Source organism: Rattus rattus, chromosome 1, assembly GCF_011064425.1.
Source record: "Rattus rattus isolate New Zealand chromosome 1, Rrattus_CSIRO_v1, whole genome shotgun sequence".
In the NCBI taxonomy this organism is placed as follows: Eukaryota; Metazoa; Chordata; class Mammalia; order Rodentia; family Muridae; genus Rattus; species Rattus rattus.
This window is the reverse complement of record NC_046154.1, coordinates 212,769,716-212,785,950: the sequence shown is the minus strand read 5'-3', so window position 1 is coordinate 212,785,950 and position 16,235 is coordinate 212,769,716. Positions and strand designations below refer to the sequence as shown.

Genomic DNA, 16,235 nt, shown 5'->3' with positions numbered 1-16,235 from the left:
AATCGTCCAAACCTTAGTACTAATGTGAGCAAAGAGAACCAGTCTCACTGCAGCTGAGCAAAATTGGAATTGTTCAGAAGTTCATTTAATGTTAAACATAATTTTAATTTTTATTAAAGAGTGCATTGAAGTTTTTAATAGATATCCAGCCCCAAGAATATTTTATGGTCTATGTTATTTATCATAGTATTAAATGTGTTTAAAAAATAAATATTTAAAGCATAACTAATTATTACCCAAAATATGACAAATATAACTCACAATTCTATCAATGACAAGCCTTATTTCCATTTATTTAATAACCATTTTAATCATTTAATTGTTTAATGTGACTATCCTTTCTTTGTAGCCCTACTTGTATACAATTTCAATTTGTACGACAAAACTTTAGCATCAAACATCAATATTTTATATTACATGATATTAAGTAGAATTAATATTTTAGTTATTTCAAAGTATTATTCAAAGCCAACAATTTATTTTAAAACATGCACCAAAGCAGGGGAAGGCATAATACTACTTTTGAGACATCTATATTGGCATACTGGACCATATAACAATATCCTAAGGAAGAGGCAAACAACTTGTACCCACGGGATGTATACAAGCAAGGCAACCATCGAGTACAGGAAATGTATAAATATTTAGGGCTATGATCTTTGCTTTTACAAGCAAATGTATAAATCATTTACATTATGATCTTCGTTTTACAAGCAAATGTATAAATCATTTAGATTATGATCTTTTGCTTTTACAAACTCCAAAAGTGAGATTCTTACTTAGTAAATGCAAAAAAAAAGTATTTTAAATAAGGTACAAATATATTTGCCAATCTCAAGGAGTCATTGTTGGAAAATGCAAGAGAATGTGGATGTGATGTGGTATAATGAACGATTTAAAAGAGACAGCAACTTTGTGTAATAAAAGAAAATATCTAGAAATTAAAATTTGCTATTTCAGTAAATGTTACAGAGATAAGTAAAAATCTACAGGAAAACTAAACTGGAATGCCACTTTGAAACCTATACATTTGAGTACTTCATTAATTTATGAAATAACAATAATTGTCTCTTTAAATTTGTATTCAATAGTCTAATCTCCATGCAGAATTTTACAAGCTGCCTTATAAAATGATTTGGAAGTCAAAGTATGGTTTAGAGCAACATACCAAAAAAAGTGTTCCTACTACGCATTTTCCAAAAACATACAAATAAGGGATAAAACACAACTTTAGTCTCTATCAGGCAGACAAAGCCTTTACCTGAACCCTAGGAACAAAAGGCGTTGTTCTTCTACTAAGGCTTTGGCTCTGGTAAGCAAAATTAAAGAAAAAAGCAATAAAACAAAACCAAAGAGGACAATACGCTGGAACTAAAAGACCAAAGGTAAAAATAAACACACAAAACTATCCCTTAAATACGTTTCCATGACAACATATTTAAATTAAGTACTTCATTATAAAAATAAATATTTCCAAGTGCTAAAATAAACAAAAACTATTCAAAACATTCTAAAAATTTTACAATTTATTTATTCATATTCTTAAAACATAGATAATATAATAGGAATTAAGACAGAATGAACAAGAACATAGTCAGGATTATATAATTTTAAAAGTGACTAAAAATAAACCACGAAACAAAAACTTAAAACTTTACCCTTAAACACACTACAGCCCACACCATCCACGGTGCTCGGTCCCAGCATACCCACAAATACCAAATCCATCGATGGTCAAATCCTTTACGTAAAATGGCATAGTAGATGCACAAAACGTACAGGATCTCAAATGCTCTCAGTCATCTCTAATTAGTTACAATAATACAATGTAACTGCTACAAGTTGTTGGTGTACTGTTATTTAAGAAGTAATTATAAATGTCTATACCTGTTCAAAAGATTTACTAGAAAATGGCCCCACAATTGTATGTGTATGCATATGAAACCTACTGAAACAAGATTTACTAGAAAACAGAGCCACAGTTGTATGTGTGCACATGAACCCTACTAAACAGAGCCCTAGCTGTCCATAGGTTAAGAACAGCACAGCATGGTGGAGCGGCACTGGGGCCCACTGCAGTCGTGTGGCTTGAGATATGGCTAACTCCCAATCATGTCTACTAACAACACTGTGTTAGTCACTGCTTTTACTTAGACTTCTTTATTTTTCCTGGAACATTCATGGCAATGATTATTACTGGATGATATTTCCAACAACTGTGTGGAAGTCACTGCTCTACTCCCTAACGTGCAAGTGAAGAAAATACAGGAAAAGGTCTAGGTGAACTTCTAAATGCTTAAAGACTAGTATAACATACACAAGAAGTAAAACATAATTCTCAGAAAGAGCATCACATTTATCTTCTGAACTTTTTAAGCTTTTATTTTAAAACCATTTCTGAGAATAAAAGAATTGTAATAACCTAATACATAGCCCATAGATGTCAATGATAGAGTAAAACCGAAGCACATCTCTGAGTCTGAGAATGGATTAAGAACATCCCCATCAGCAGACTCCACTGCCTCTCCCCTTTTGTCACCGACAGCTAGGACTCCATCTGTCTTTCCCACTGTCACTGAAACTGGCAAAGTGTACTGGGCAAGCTTCTGCCCAGGCTCAGGATCAACTAGACAGGCATGATTAGAAACAAATCTAAAATCCAATGGAAAACAACCCCCACAGCGGACTGTTGGTCACCAGGAGTCACCTTTCTCTCTACAAAAATTAAGTAAGTACCCCAAAGAGGAAGTGCTCAGATATGGAAAATGCTAAAGCTAAAAAAAAAAAAAAAAAAAAAAAGTCTGTCTGCATAAATCTGCAGAGCAGAAGCTTTGTTAAGTCAGGAGGAGTGGGAAGCTCCCACAGAGTAACTGGAAACACTGAAGGCTGAGGAGCTGTAGAGATTTCACTTTCCCTGCTCACATCTCTACAGTGTCTGAGGTAAAAACATGCCAAGAAAAGGAGATCGTTACAAGATATTTTACCTCATAAAATGAAGGTTTTACTTAAAAAGAATATTTTCAAAATAAGTAATCCTTTATAGTAAACAGTTTTCCATTACCTAAAATAAGCAGCTATCAGATTTCTAAAAACATTTTAAACCTTATGTTTACTCATGAGTTTATACATAAAAGATAACTGTAGAATATGTCTGAACATAGAGGACATTTTTTAATGATGTAAAATATACAAAACATACAATGAACCATTTAAAGGCTTAAGATTCAGGAGCAATGACTACACTGGAAAGCTGAGAAATTCTCATTTTCTACAGTTTCAACCTTGGTCATTATCTCAGGAAAACACCCGCAGCCTGCCGTTGCTCTACTCCTTTATCACTGTGGCTGCCTCCGCTCAGACCCACATCGCTGACAGGGAGTGCTGACAGTCTGCGCCATGTCTGTAACAGCTAAGGCTTCATACAGTGAGGAGCCCAAACTGCACACCACAACCGTGACTGTCTACTGCCACTCTTCACTACCCTTTGCACTATGATCTTTAGGACATTCTTTTCATGCAATGCAGCTAGAAGAGTAATGTTATGAGAATAAAGTAGCAAAACATTAAATTTCAAAAATTAAACTTCAAAGAAATGTCTGACGAGCCTTTAATTCAGCTCACAGCACAGAGGCAGAGCAGAAGGTCTGTTCTGTAGTCTGGTCTGGAAAAACAGTATTTCAGATCAGTAAGGGCTACAAATTTAATTTAATTTAATTTAATTTGTCTCAAATTAAAAAGGAAGGAGTAGGGAGGAGGGTGGGAGGGAGGGAGGGAGGAAGGAAATTGAAAGAGGAAATGGTAGAGGAAGGGAAGGGAGAGAAGGGAAAGGAAGAAGTAAAAGAAATGACAACATCATACATGAAATATTTTTTAAATGTTCTCAAGTCTCATAAAAGGAGATATGAATACATACTATTATTCTAAAATTAATTGAATTTTTAAATGGGCAAGTAAAATTGACATTTGTAATATTTAGCAAAAGTAAAACGCAAAAAGATTAATATAAAGTAATTTTGTGACAATAAATCAATCACAGACACTATAATTAAAAAAAAAAAAGTAATCAGTAGAATCAGTAAAAAGAGTATCTACAGGAAAAAAAAGAGAATCCTGAGACCTTCTCACCTGGAGAAAAAGAATGAGAGAAGGATTTAGCCTAACAGCCTATCAAACTACTAGCCAAATACTGTAAGCAGACTTAAAACCATTCAGAATCAAAACAGTTGTCTTGCAAATGAAACAATTGCGAACTTAAAGAATCACCATAAGGACACACTGCCAATGGACTAACAGGATTCAGGAAGAATACGTTTGACTGGGCTCATTCTGATTTCTCATCAAAAACATTAATGGTTCTTTTGTGGGTAAGTCCTAGAATAACAAGCAGTCACGGGATTCAGTATGGGGAGAAAATTACTTACACACAACTTTAAACAATTAATCAACAGATTTGAGTATAAACAGGCAACTCTAGAGCAATCCATGATGTGTTTTCTATTTGACAACATATCAACAAATGAACTAACATAGTAGGAAAATCACCTCAAAAATAGACAAATAATCTGTGTTCTGAGGCATCAGAAATGTCGTGACTTAATGAGGGATGCACACAAGTAGAATTTCTGAAAAGCAAATGTATCCAAACGTAGGAGAAAATGGAGCTGCGACTGTGATGGTTAAAGAAAAATATCAACTTGAATGAATCAGGGATCGCCTGAGAAATGATCTTTTTGGGCATGCCTGTCAGGAGGGAAGACACTCTTCAGGATGGCTGAGCCAGTCTCTGGGCAACACCCTGAGAAAGGGAGCGCAGCACTAACCAGTGTCCGCATCCTGTCTGCTTTCTGGTGGGTTTAAGATAACCAGTTATTTCACGTTCCTGATGCAGACTGAATAAACCCTCTCTCCTCACGTTGCTCTTATCATATTATTTAATTACAGCTGCAGGGAAAAGGCTAAGAGAAAGGTCGGCTATCACTGCCTAAGAGTTTTCTAAAGAACTGACATTCGTAGGCAAGCTGCAAACTCCTGCCTTATTGCACTAAACCAAAATTCCCTCTATGCTGATACAGACAAACGTGTAAATAACTCAGGAGAGCATCTTGCCTGTGCTGACCTAACACAAAGCACATGACTGAAATCGAAAATTGTATAGACATAAAAGGCATTCTACTTTGGTCATTTACATACCTGGTGACTAGAAATACTATTTCTGTTAGAAATTTAATTTATATGTATATATACAGTTATATGGATGTGTGCACATATAATATGTATATATAAAATAGGTGATTGACATATTAGATGTGATTAGATTTTTTAAGTCTTAAGTTTATACTTTAGCATTTGTATTATAATTTTACTTCTACAAAGTTCTTAACACAGTAATTTATTATAAATTTTAATATGTATCTAAGTATTTCAGTGGCATGATTATTTGTAATAATAAAAACTAGAAGTTAAAATAAATATAGTATTATAGACAAGAAAATAAAAAGAAATTTTTAAAGATACGACAAAGTTGTAGTTAATATAGAAAAAAGCAGAATTCAGACCATGTGTGTAGAATACACTTATAATCTGAGAACTTTGAGGCAGAAGGTGAGGGGTCACCAGAAGTTCAATGCAAGCCTGGTCTACATGTGATATTCAGTCCACTTAGCACTATACAGAAAAATTCTCACTCAAAAAATAAACATAAGAGAAAAAAGATTGCAAAAGCATGTGAAACTTTGTTTATAATATATGCGCATGTACTTTAAAAAGTCACACGTGGTGTTAGGATTATTAGTGATTTTACTTTTTGGTTTTGTACTGACTAGATTTCTGATAATAAATATGAACCATGCTTACAATTCCTGTCTGGTTTGTATGTAATTTGATTGAGTATCTGTGTTTAATTTCAAAATGCATGGAATTAACACTTTAACTAAGCTCATAGACTAGTTTCCTCCCAGGGTATAAGATGAGAGTATGCCTCCCACTCGGGACAGTTACGTGGACTTTCGACTGCCCTCACAGCCTGGTTTGAACTACTCTCAGACTGATTTCAAATCAGGACAGAATCAACTGAGTTTTAAATTTCTCCAAATCCCTTCTCTGTACTTCTAGCTTTCTCTTCTAGCACAATTTGTATGTGATCTTGTAATTTGAAATATTGTTAACAAAGTAGAACTGTTAAAGAGCAATAATGCTCTTCAAAATGCACCATCTCCCCTTAAAGCTAAGAGAAGGAAATCCCAGCTGACATAACAGGAAGGTATGGCTAAGGAATTTAAATACAAGTTTTAATAGTTTGGGTTTTAACTGTCATAGTTTTAGTTAATACCAATCTCTGGGTTTGAGAACTTAATTCTTTTCTTTAGTACTCAGGAAATTCCAAATTTAACATTCACAAGTTTATTAATAACTAGTAGAACAATAAAGTTGAATTGTTTTAATATGGGAATGAAAATGTAATGAAATCACTTAGATTTGTGAACCACATGTAATAATATAATATAGAATATGTAATTAAACTCTTAATATGAACTTGAAGATATGCCAATCAATGCTCACAAAATGAAGTTACCCAGTACATGTGTGAGTCTATTATATATATGTGTGTGTGTGTATGTATATGTATATGTCCCTCATTGAATTATTTAGTCTTGCCTGTTACAAAAAAAAAACACACTTCTAGAACTTTATGTATTCAAACAATATTAAAAATCCACCCCAAATTTCCTTAAGACTAAAAAACATGATTACGTAAATATTCACTTCTATCTTAATTCAATCTTTGTATGATTTTCCTCTCTCTTAAAAAATAATAGCAATTCCAAGTCATTTAAAAGTAAAGAGTAAAAATCATCACCCCAACTTCTGAAATAATGTCATGGTTAAAAATGGTATTACATATCTTCATAAAATTATTAAACTTTATAAATCTCACATTATAAAAAGCATTATAAGAAATAACCCCAAAATTTTAAGTAACTAAAAATTTTGAAAAATAAAAAGTTACTGGTAAAAGGACAAGGTAAAGTTCTATGAAGAACTTGGCTTACAAATGAAAGAAAAAAAAAGAAAGCAAACAAACTAACAAAAATCCTAACATCGCATTTAAAAGCCTCCTTCACTATTCCCAAAGAGATGATCTTGTGATTACATACTGAAAGCTGTCCAGATAAGAACTGCGGGACATCCCTCAGCATGCCAGGACTCATGGGAGAGGTAACCGATATAGACGGACGATCCATTTTTTGAGATTCAAATGAGCTAGAACCTGAAATGACAATTATACACAAAGAAAATAAAAGGTCTCTTCCTATTTCAGAATACTCAACATACTTCTTTTGAATTGTCCTTTAAGTGTCGCTTGATATAGACCATTTTATTTCATAAAGTTATAATCTTAAGGAGGTTTTAGTGATGTTTTGCTTTTGTTTCAGACAGTTGGTTTTTGTTGTTTTTTTTTTTGTTTTGTGATTTAGAGGCACAGTTACACCTCGCTGTGCTGACTCTGTAACAGCAGCAGGCTCTGCTCCAAGAGTCACTTGTCTATTATCTGAACTATATCACAATATTGAGAAAACATTTAAAATGCAAAAGGAAGAAAAACCAAACCAGAAAATAATAAGCCTTTTTCATAACAATCAAAAATTTAAATGCTAAGAACATAAGTACTAGAATGCCAAAAATTATTAAATGTGTGGATAATTTTTAATGCACATCTCATATAATATAAAAATATTACTCCAGTAGAAATTAAATGAGAGGTTATGGAAAAGATAGACAATAGCAGAAACACCAATAATGCAATTTATATGTGTGATTTTGGTTCTGAAGAGTTGACAGAATCAGTTGGAATGTGAACAGAAATAGATATTAAGACCCTGGCAAACTGTATACACTAACAAGAGGACTGTGGCGTTCCACTGTGAAGACAGTGAGCGGGGCTTCAGGTGATGCTGAAGTAGTGCAGACGAGGACTGAGGGCACAGCTCAGGGCAACACTGGCACTTGCCAGCTGTGTGTGATACCCTAGGCTCAATCCTCAACTGTGTAGGAGGAGAAACACAGGATGCAAGAAATGCAGGAGAGCACTAAGATTTCCACCCTGTTATCCAGAACACAATGTCACCTACGTAGCAGGTATGGTCTCTGTAAAAGTCAGTGCATTGACGTCTCCTGGAATCTAGAACACTGTGCACATGGCGACAGGAGAGGAGGGATGAGCAGTAGAACTTACTTTGGAACCACAGTGACTTTTCACATCATTGTGACTTTCACAATGTGAAGCACATAACATAAATAGCACTAAACATTAGGGTCAAGTCTAGAATTTGAAGTCAGCCTGTTGACCGTATGCCTACTTAGAAATGCACATGCGTAAAAGTCACTTCTAGAATGTGTATCACAAAGTTCTGAGGGAAAAGTGCAAATTTAGGCTCAAAAAGTAATTGTGATTGATGCCTTTTCCCAATATTCAGAAGTAAATTAACGATGCCTTTGTAGAAGTAACTGGTTAATCACAAGGCATGAAGAGATGATGATAGCGTCTTTCAATAATACAATGTTGGCAGTCACTTGGCTAGCAGTTAAAACCATATAGAGCAAATAATCCACAGACATATCCAGAACAGTACCTTTGAGAGTGGTCCTTAGACAGGCATACAGTCTAATGTTTAAAGAGTAAAAATTTGGAACCACATTGAACACACATTCTTGTCTCTTCAGGGACAAGTTTACCTGCATGTCTGAGGCTTTTTAGATAGCCATGATAAAATGAAGGGTTTCCTATTGCTTTCATGGTATTTTACTAATATAAAGAAAAGACCTTGGCCTTCCCATAGTTTTTAAGAATTATTATAATGATATGACTACAACCCCAAGTTACAGGTATTAAATAAAATGAAACCAATGACAGAAGCACTATATAATTCGAATGTCTATTTATTACAGTATAGTTTATTTGACCAGGACCACCACTATCTTGCCACTGCCACTATACTTGGGACATTTCCAAGCTTCACTTTGCTCAGTCCTGGCTTCATTATGTTTTCATGACAGAATCAAGTATTAAGTATAAGTAGCTCTTTGAAAGCATTTCCTAGACCGGAATCCTCTAAAGGCAAGTGGACATCCTTACAGAGGCTTTAAAGCCTGTTCAATGTGGCTGCTGCTGCTGCTCCTGAATCTTTATTTCCCTTGCAAACTTCATTCGGCTGCGCTGTCCTCCCTGTGTTAACTGCACATCAGTGCTTCCTGACGAGCACCACTGTACTGCCAGGTATCCTTCCACCATGACAGCCACCCTTGGAAGTTTTGTCCAAACTACTATGCAATTGTGCATATCATAACATTTTTTTAATTGCAACACTCATCTTCTCTCCCTGTATCCCTTATACTATCTTAGTCAATAAAGAAACAGTTCATCAGAAAACAGCTAATTTAAGATATGAAAATGCAGTTGAAAACAAAGTTCCTTATGTGTTTGTTGTACCATTACTGCTGTGATATAAAATTAAACCTACTATCCTAATTTGGAAAAATATAAATTAAAATAAATAAAACTATTCACTAGATTTTTCTAAGCATACTCTTCTACAAAATAGTAGAGTTACAAAATTACAAACTTTACATTTTGGGGGAAATTTGGGGAGTGTAGGTAGCTATTGTAAATAGTAAAAATGGTCAGGACTTTTCATTGGGATATATGGGTATACAGTCAGTCGAAACTTGCCTAACTGTATAATTGATGTGTGATTTATTAGAACATGTTTTAGAAAAGATCCTTAAAAATCTACAATAATCATGGCCAGGGAAAATAAAATACTGCAATGATTATATTGTTTGTATATTTTTCAAAGGAAATGTAAAATACTATAAAAATTTCCATTTTTATATAATTTAATATTTGAGGCTATAAATTTACCTGTCTTAGTCCATATTACTAGATAAACTTATTTACTAGACCTGTAATGAGTAACATGTTTAATGGCATATCCTAGAATAAATTAAACTTACTGGATTCCAGTTGTGCATGAGTGCTATCAGGTATTCTAGGCATATCTCTGGAAAGATAGAAAAGGATAAAAATAAACTTTTATCAATTGAAGCATCTTCAATTTCAATCAAAATTAGGAATAAAATGTGACAACTGGAAGATAAATATATAAAAGCTTATGAAAATGATAAAAGACCAAGCACAATTTTTTGTTTGGGTTTGGACAAGCTGGTCTAGGTCTCCCCCTTCCCCCACCGACCTATGTCTTCTATGTAGGTGAAGATGGCCTTGAATTTACCACACACTTGTCTTTTCCTCCCAAGTCTGGGGTCACATTTTTACAGCTTATTCCATAAGGAATTAAAACTTACATGCATTTTAGCATATGTATACAAATATACACTTTATTTCCTATGGGCCTTATTGTATAACCCTTAGAATCTAATCTACTCTGAAAAATACCTAGTATTCAACAAGGTAAGTTTTATGAATATATATTAATTCAATTCTTTTTTTTTTCCCTTTTCTTTTTTTCGGAGCTGGGGACCAAACCCAGGGCCTTGCGCTTGCTAGGCAAGCGCTCTACCACTGAGCTAAATCCCCAACCCCAATTCAATTCTTTATATTGGCCTTCTCTTCTAAGTAAATTACACTAGAATTCACATCAAAAAACAGTAAAACATTGCAATTGTAACTAAAAATTTTAAATGTAGGGGTCACAATGATAACAGGCAAGCATGATTCATACCACGAGTTCCAAAGTTACCTTGTAATAATATTTATCAAAACACCTATATTTATTTGATTTTAGTAGATAGTAATTGTTGTGCTTTGCCCTGAAGTTATCTGTATTTTGATGCTAATTCCACTGCCCCAAGGACAGCTACCTAGTCACATACTCAGGAATCAGGTGACTTCACCAGAACCTCCCCATTGAATTTGTAAAGTACAGGTGAAGGGCAGGTACAGGATAGAAGGAGGCCTGTCATTGGAGGAGAAGGAAGAATGGGCGGGAGAGAAGTTTGAAGGAAGAGGAGGAGACAAGGACAGAAAGAGGAGAGACAGGAGGAGGAGAGTGTGAGAAGTCATGGCAGGTGATATTAAGATTCTGCTCTGCGTATTTACAGGTTGTTATCAATGTTCCTAAGGGATGGATGGAACTGGGCTTTGTATGTTTAAGTGGGCAATTATATCTTATCAATTGGATCTAAGATTATTGTGTTGTGTGTTCTTTAATGTGTAGATTTAAGTAATATAATGGAGTGTGTGGCGACTGGTCTGGGCCGCCAGGAGTTGGGATATGTTTCCGCCAAGATATCTTGGGACACCGCAGTGCGGACCCAGAGAGGTAAAAGACACCTATACCTTTCTATTTTATATATTTTTACAACAAGTAATAACTAGTTTTATTAAAAAATATGACTATAAATTATTTAAAATATTAAATACTATAACTTGATATAATTTCATATTAAGATAGAGACATTATGGTTACCATATTTCCAAACTTCAAAGAGGCACAAGGCTATAATCCATTATTTCCAAAATGAATGAAAATAGCACTTGATTACAAGAAGAAATTTCTGTAGCCTCCACTCATAGATACTCCCATTTAACTATTTAATAATTCACTCAATAGTTCACTGCCAAGGTACACATTTTTCTAATTTAATTTGGATATGCCTTTTATATTATCATATAAGTCTCTACAGAAAATGTGCTGGCAGGACACTTCCTGAATAATCTTAATAAGGTAGAAAAAAGGGTTAACTTTACTGACGGTTTTGGGAAAAATTAACTATTTGCAATAAATACAATGACAGTGTGTTTTAATGTTGCCTGTTTTAATCTTATTAATCACATTTTAAAAGAAACGACTTTTCCTTAAGTAGTCCCTATATGTGGGAATTATATGCTTTTTGTTTCTATCTTTATAAGCTAGAGTCTCCATTTGAAAAACAAAAACAAAAGAAAATGTAAGACATGTAGACTACAGCGATAGACATATTTTTAATGTAAAAGACTAATAACTTTTCCTAAAAGTAATGACATACTGCTTTTTTCATTTTGTAATTAATAACACATTTTATTGCAATTAGATAAAGAAAAATCATTAATTGTGGTCAAATGTTTTGGCTAAAGATAAAAGATATTCTGAAAACAACTTTTTATAAAGCAGTCAGGCAATTTTCTGTTGCACACTGCAGAATGTTGGTCAGCAGTCACACACTGCTCATGCAGAGGAGCGAGATTTGGTTTCTAGCATATACATGCTGGTTTCCAACCATCCATCCCTAACTCCTCGAACACCAGAAAACATAGCCCTCCTCTGACCACTGTATGTACCAGGCATGTATGATGTACACACATATATGCAAACAAAACACTCATACACATGAAATAAAAATAAGTAAGTCTTAAAAAGTAAGGAAAAATAAAATGCTAAAACTACCTTACCCAATCGGCCTTGAAACAACAAGCTCAACTTGTGGTTCAGGCTTGGATTCTAGAATAATGTTGTAAACTTCCTCAAATGTGGCTCCTTGCAATAGCCTTCCATTCCATTCCAAGACTTCATCACCTACGGTGTCAGGAATAATCTTATAAATATAAGGTCCACAAAATATACTCAACATAAAAATAATCAGTGGATTTCAGCAAATTCCAAAAGTATCTGCACCAGACAGAACAATGCACACACTGAGAACAACTCAAGGGGCAGGAGATTTGATAGCTAGGGCAGCGTGTCTCATCCAGATAGGATGCTCAACAGGAATGGTGCTGAACACTTACAGCCACTTGAGTCCTAACAGAACTCCTAACTGTAGACAATTAGATGACACTGATCTAGGTCAACCCTCTCTTTGGGGACTGCATGATTCTATTCTAGATTTGTAGTGGACACATGGTTAGTTAAGCACTGCTTTCTTTAAAGCATATCAATTGCCTAAACTCTTAAGATCTGTTGTAAAATGTTAAGTGATTCACATTATATGAAATCTTCTTCAAGGGATTTAACAATTTCTCCAATAGAAATTGGCCAAATAATATGGGATAACATAATTTAGAAAATGTGCATTCATTCATTGATGAAGTTTGTTTTCTAAACAAAATTGATTTTTTTAAAATAAAAATAAAGATTTTGGGAAACAAAATAAGCTAATATTAGAAGCAGATTAGAACACCCGTCACTAACATATAAAGTTGGGTATATAGCGTGTAGGAGGAAATATAACAGAAGCCGGAGGAGAGTGGTAAAAGGAGCAAATTATATTGTGCCCCCCCCAAAAAGCATTTTTTCAAGAAGGTATTGTGTCTAGTATATACAAGGAATAGTTTTCCATTAATGACAAAGGTTTTAATTTACGTGGCAGAATCACCTGGTAGAATCGATTAGCACGGAAGCCTTTGTCTTAACTCTCCATGGCTAGCATTTCCTTTTGGCAGAGCTAATGATCAAACCCATGGCTTTGAACGTGTTGGGCAAACATCCTGTGACCATCGCCCCAAAGCTGACATTTTAAATGTAAATAACCAGTGGTAAAAACCTACCTGGTCTAAGATGTCCTACAGTATCAGCTAAACTTCCTTTTTTTACTTTGGTAATAAATGCACAAAGTCGACCTGATTCAGTCATCTTTCCTCCTACAACCTGTTTAAAAGAGGAAAAGATTGTCATACTATTAAAGTGAACATAGTCAAGGACTCAAAAAAAAAAATCAGACCAATTAAGAGACTCTAAACTGTAATTTAATGTACTAAATTTTATTTCTTAAATAGTATAATGTTGCCATTAGAAAGTAAATGCCTGCAAAAGAGACCTTATATATTCCAAATTTGTTGTAATTTATTTTCTACTAGCTAAAATAAAATACACATACCTTAAAAATCAACTCGACAATTTCTTCCTTATTGTAGAATTCTCATTTTTATCATGTCTCAAAACATTATACATTTTTAATTATATAAACATTTTAAGTATAAATTTGAAACACAATATAAAATTCTTCATTGTTTACTATGGTAATGATAGAGTATAATATTTCATTAACAATCTTTTAATTATATTGATGAAATACATAATGATAATAGACCTTTCTTAAGAAAATTATAAAAACTAACTTCATATAAACTTTAGATTATCTGAAATCCAATTTTTCTACTTCTTATTTTCTATTAAAATATTTATTGTAGAAAAAGAAATACATATTGGAAACATACATCAGGAATGCTGTAAAATCATATGGAAAATACAATACTCTTACAAAATTGACTACTTGACTCTGGTCAGCCACCATTCATACTGTCCAAACCGAAGTTCACAGCAGGCGAAGCAAATGACGGTGACTAACTTCACTGAGTAAACTGTTCTCTTATGAAGTGAGTTCAGTCAGAAATTAAAAATTACTGACCTATCGTATCTTATTCCATGCATATATTCCCTGTTTATGGTGAATTATACTCAGTTGCAATTCGGTCAATATTAATTAATACTGCTTAATTCTGAAAGTTAAATGTTAGTATCTTATAGTTGCACATGTTCATGCAAATATTTTAAGAAAACTGTTGTTGCTCAAGAAAATTTAAAAGGCTCCTATAACTGTTAGTATAATTATAATCAGTAGTAATTATAACGAAGTTCGGATACTATGGCAGACACTGTGCTCAATACAAATGCTGCTTTAGTTTACCTTCTTTCAACAACTCAAAGTGCATCTGAGGCCATGAGACCTTCATTCTTCCCAAACTGTATGAAAAGTGCTTTGTCCTTTACTCTTCCTCCGGTCTCCTGGCTCTCCCTCTCCTTCCTCCCTCTCCCTCCCTCTCTCTCCCTCCCCTCCCTCTTCCCTCTCCCCTCCCCTCTCCCCCTCTCCCCTCTCCCCTCCTCCCCCCCTCCCCTCTCCCTCTCCCCTCCTCCTCACAAGGCCTGGCTCTGGGTCATGTTCTCTCTGTCTCTGCCAGATGTTTAAGTTCACATATGTACATGTGTTTGAGTAGGTCTGGATACCAGTTTGTGTGTTGGCAGGCTTACATGTCTGAGTATACATAGATTTGACTGTGTTTTCAGGTGTGCATGGGTATGAGTGTGCATGGATGTGTGTGTGTGTGTGTGTGTGTGTGTGCATGTGTGTATGAGTGTGCACGGACATGTGCATATTTGTATAAAGGCCAGAGAACAACCTTTAGTATCCTAAATCAACGATGAGCTGAAGCTTGCCAGGTAGATTAGGCTGGCAAGGCAGTAAGTACAAGAAATCTGACCATCTCAGCCTCCTGTTTTAGGATTACATGGGCTCATCACCTCATCTGCCTTTATTTGTGGAGTCTGAGGATTGGAATCAGGGCCTCTTGCTTGCAAGGTAATCACTTTACCTTCTATCCTGGAAACTTCCTAAAAATACTTGGAAAATAATTTTGCAGGAACAGTTGATAGTATTTCAGAATTCTTGAAAATAGAAATACGATATCTCCTAAATTTGCATTGGTAGAAAGAGCTATATTTGTTCTGTAAAGTTCTATATTAAATCTGTAAAGTAATATAGAGCCAAACTCCAAAAAGTTTATTACATACCTTTAAGCCCAGCATTGCTCCTGAATCTCGAGGTACACTCCCATCTTTTAAACGCTTATTTAATAAAATACGACCAATTAGGCGATCTCCATCTTTGGATGGCTGCCAGGTCACAGGGTGCTGACATACAATATCAACAATAAGAAAAATTAATTTTGTGACAAATTACCATGCTTGAACAGTATATCTAAACTTCAGAATTCTAAAGTATTATGATTACACAAACCAGTTTACATTCCAAATTACAAACTTGAGAGTTTACTGCATTAGCTTTATAACCCCAATTTTAAGAATTCAAGGTTTTCTTTTAAATTCAACCATAGCAAATCCTCAGTTATCTACCACAATACTAAGACATAATAACAGCTCTGAAACTAAAACCTCACAGTCATAAAAGATAGAGACAGTAAAAACCTACTTGGTTGATCTCATTAAAAAGTAACAATTTCTCCTGCAAACACTTTTGAACAGTTTTGAAATATTCTTGCCATAGTAAAAGTTAAAGGGAGGACCATTAAAACATGAAATCTAAACTCATAATAAAGATGAAAATTTACAAAACTACATAAACCTCCACTACCTTTCCAACTGAATTTGCATAGCAGAAACAGGATACCTCAGAGATGAACAGACTATGTTTCTCACATCATAAAATTCCATTGATTTTCTTAC

The 16,235-nt window shown here is 34.4% G+C and overlaps 1 protein-coding gene across 1 annotated transcript in view; it reads right to left on the bottom strand.

Moving 5' to 3' along the window:
- Positions 1–16,235, bottom strand: part of Rims2 (regulating synaptic membrane exocytosis 2) — a 291,163-nt gene that overhangs the window by 217,614 nt on the left and 57,314 nt on the right. The window contains 6 exon segments of the mRNA XM_032914664.1: positions 1,262–1,309; positions 7,155–7,267; positions 10,012–10,058; positions 12,449–12,572; positions 13,544–13,643; positions 15,564–15,683. Coding sequence (XP_032770555.1) covers positions 1,262–1,309; positions 7,155–7,267; positions 10,012–10,058; positions 12,449–12,572; positions 13,544–13,643; positions 15,564–15,683 — 552 coding nt within the window.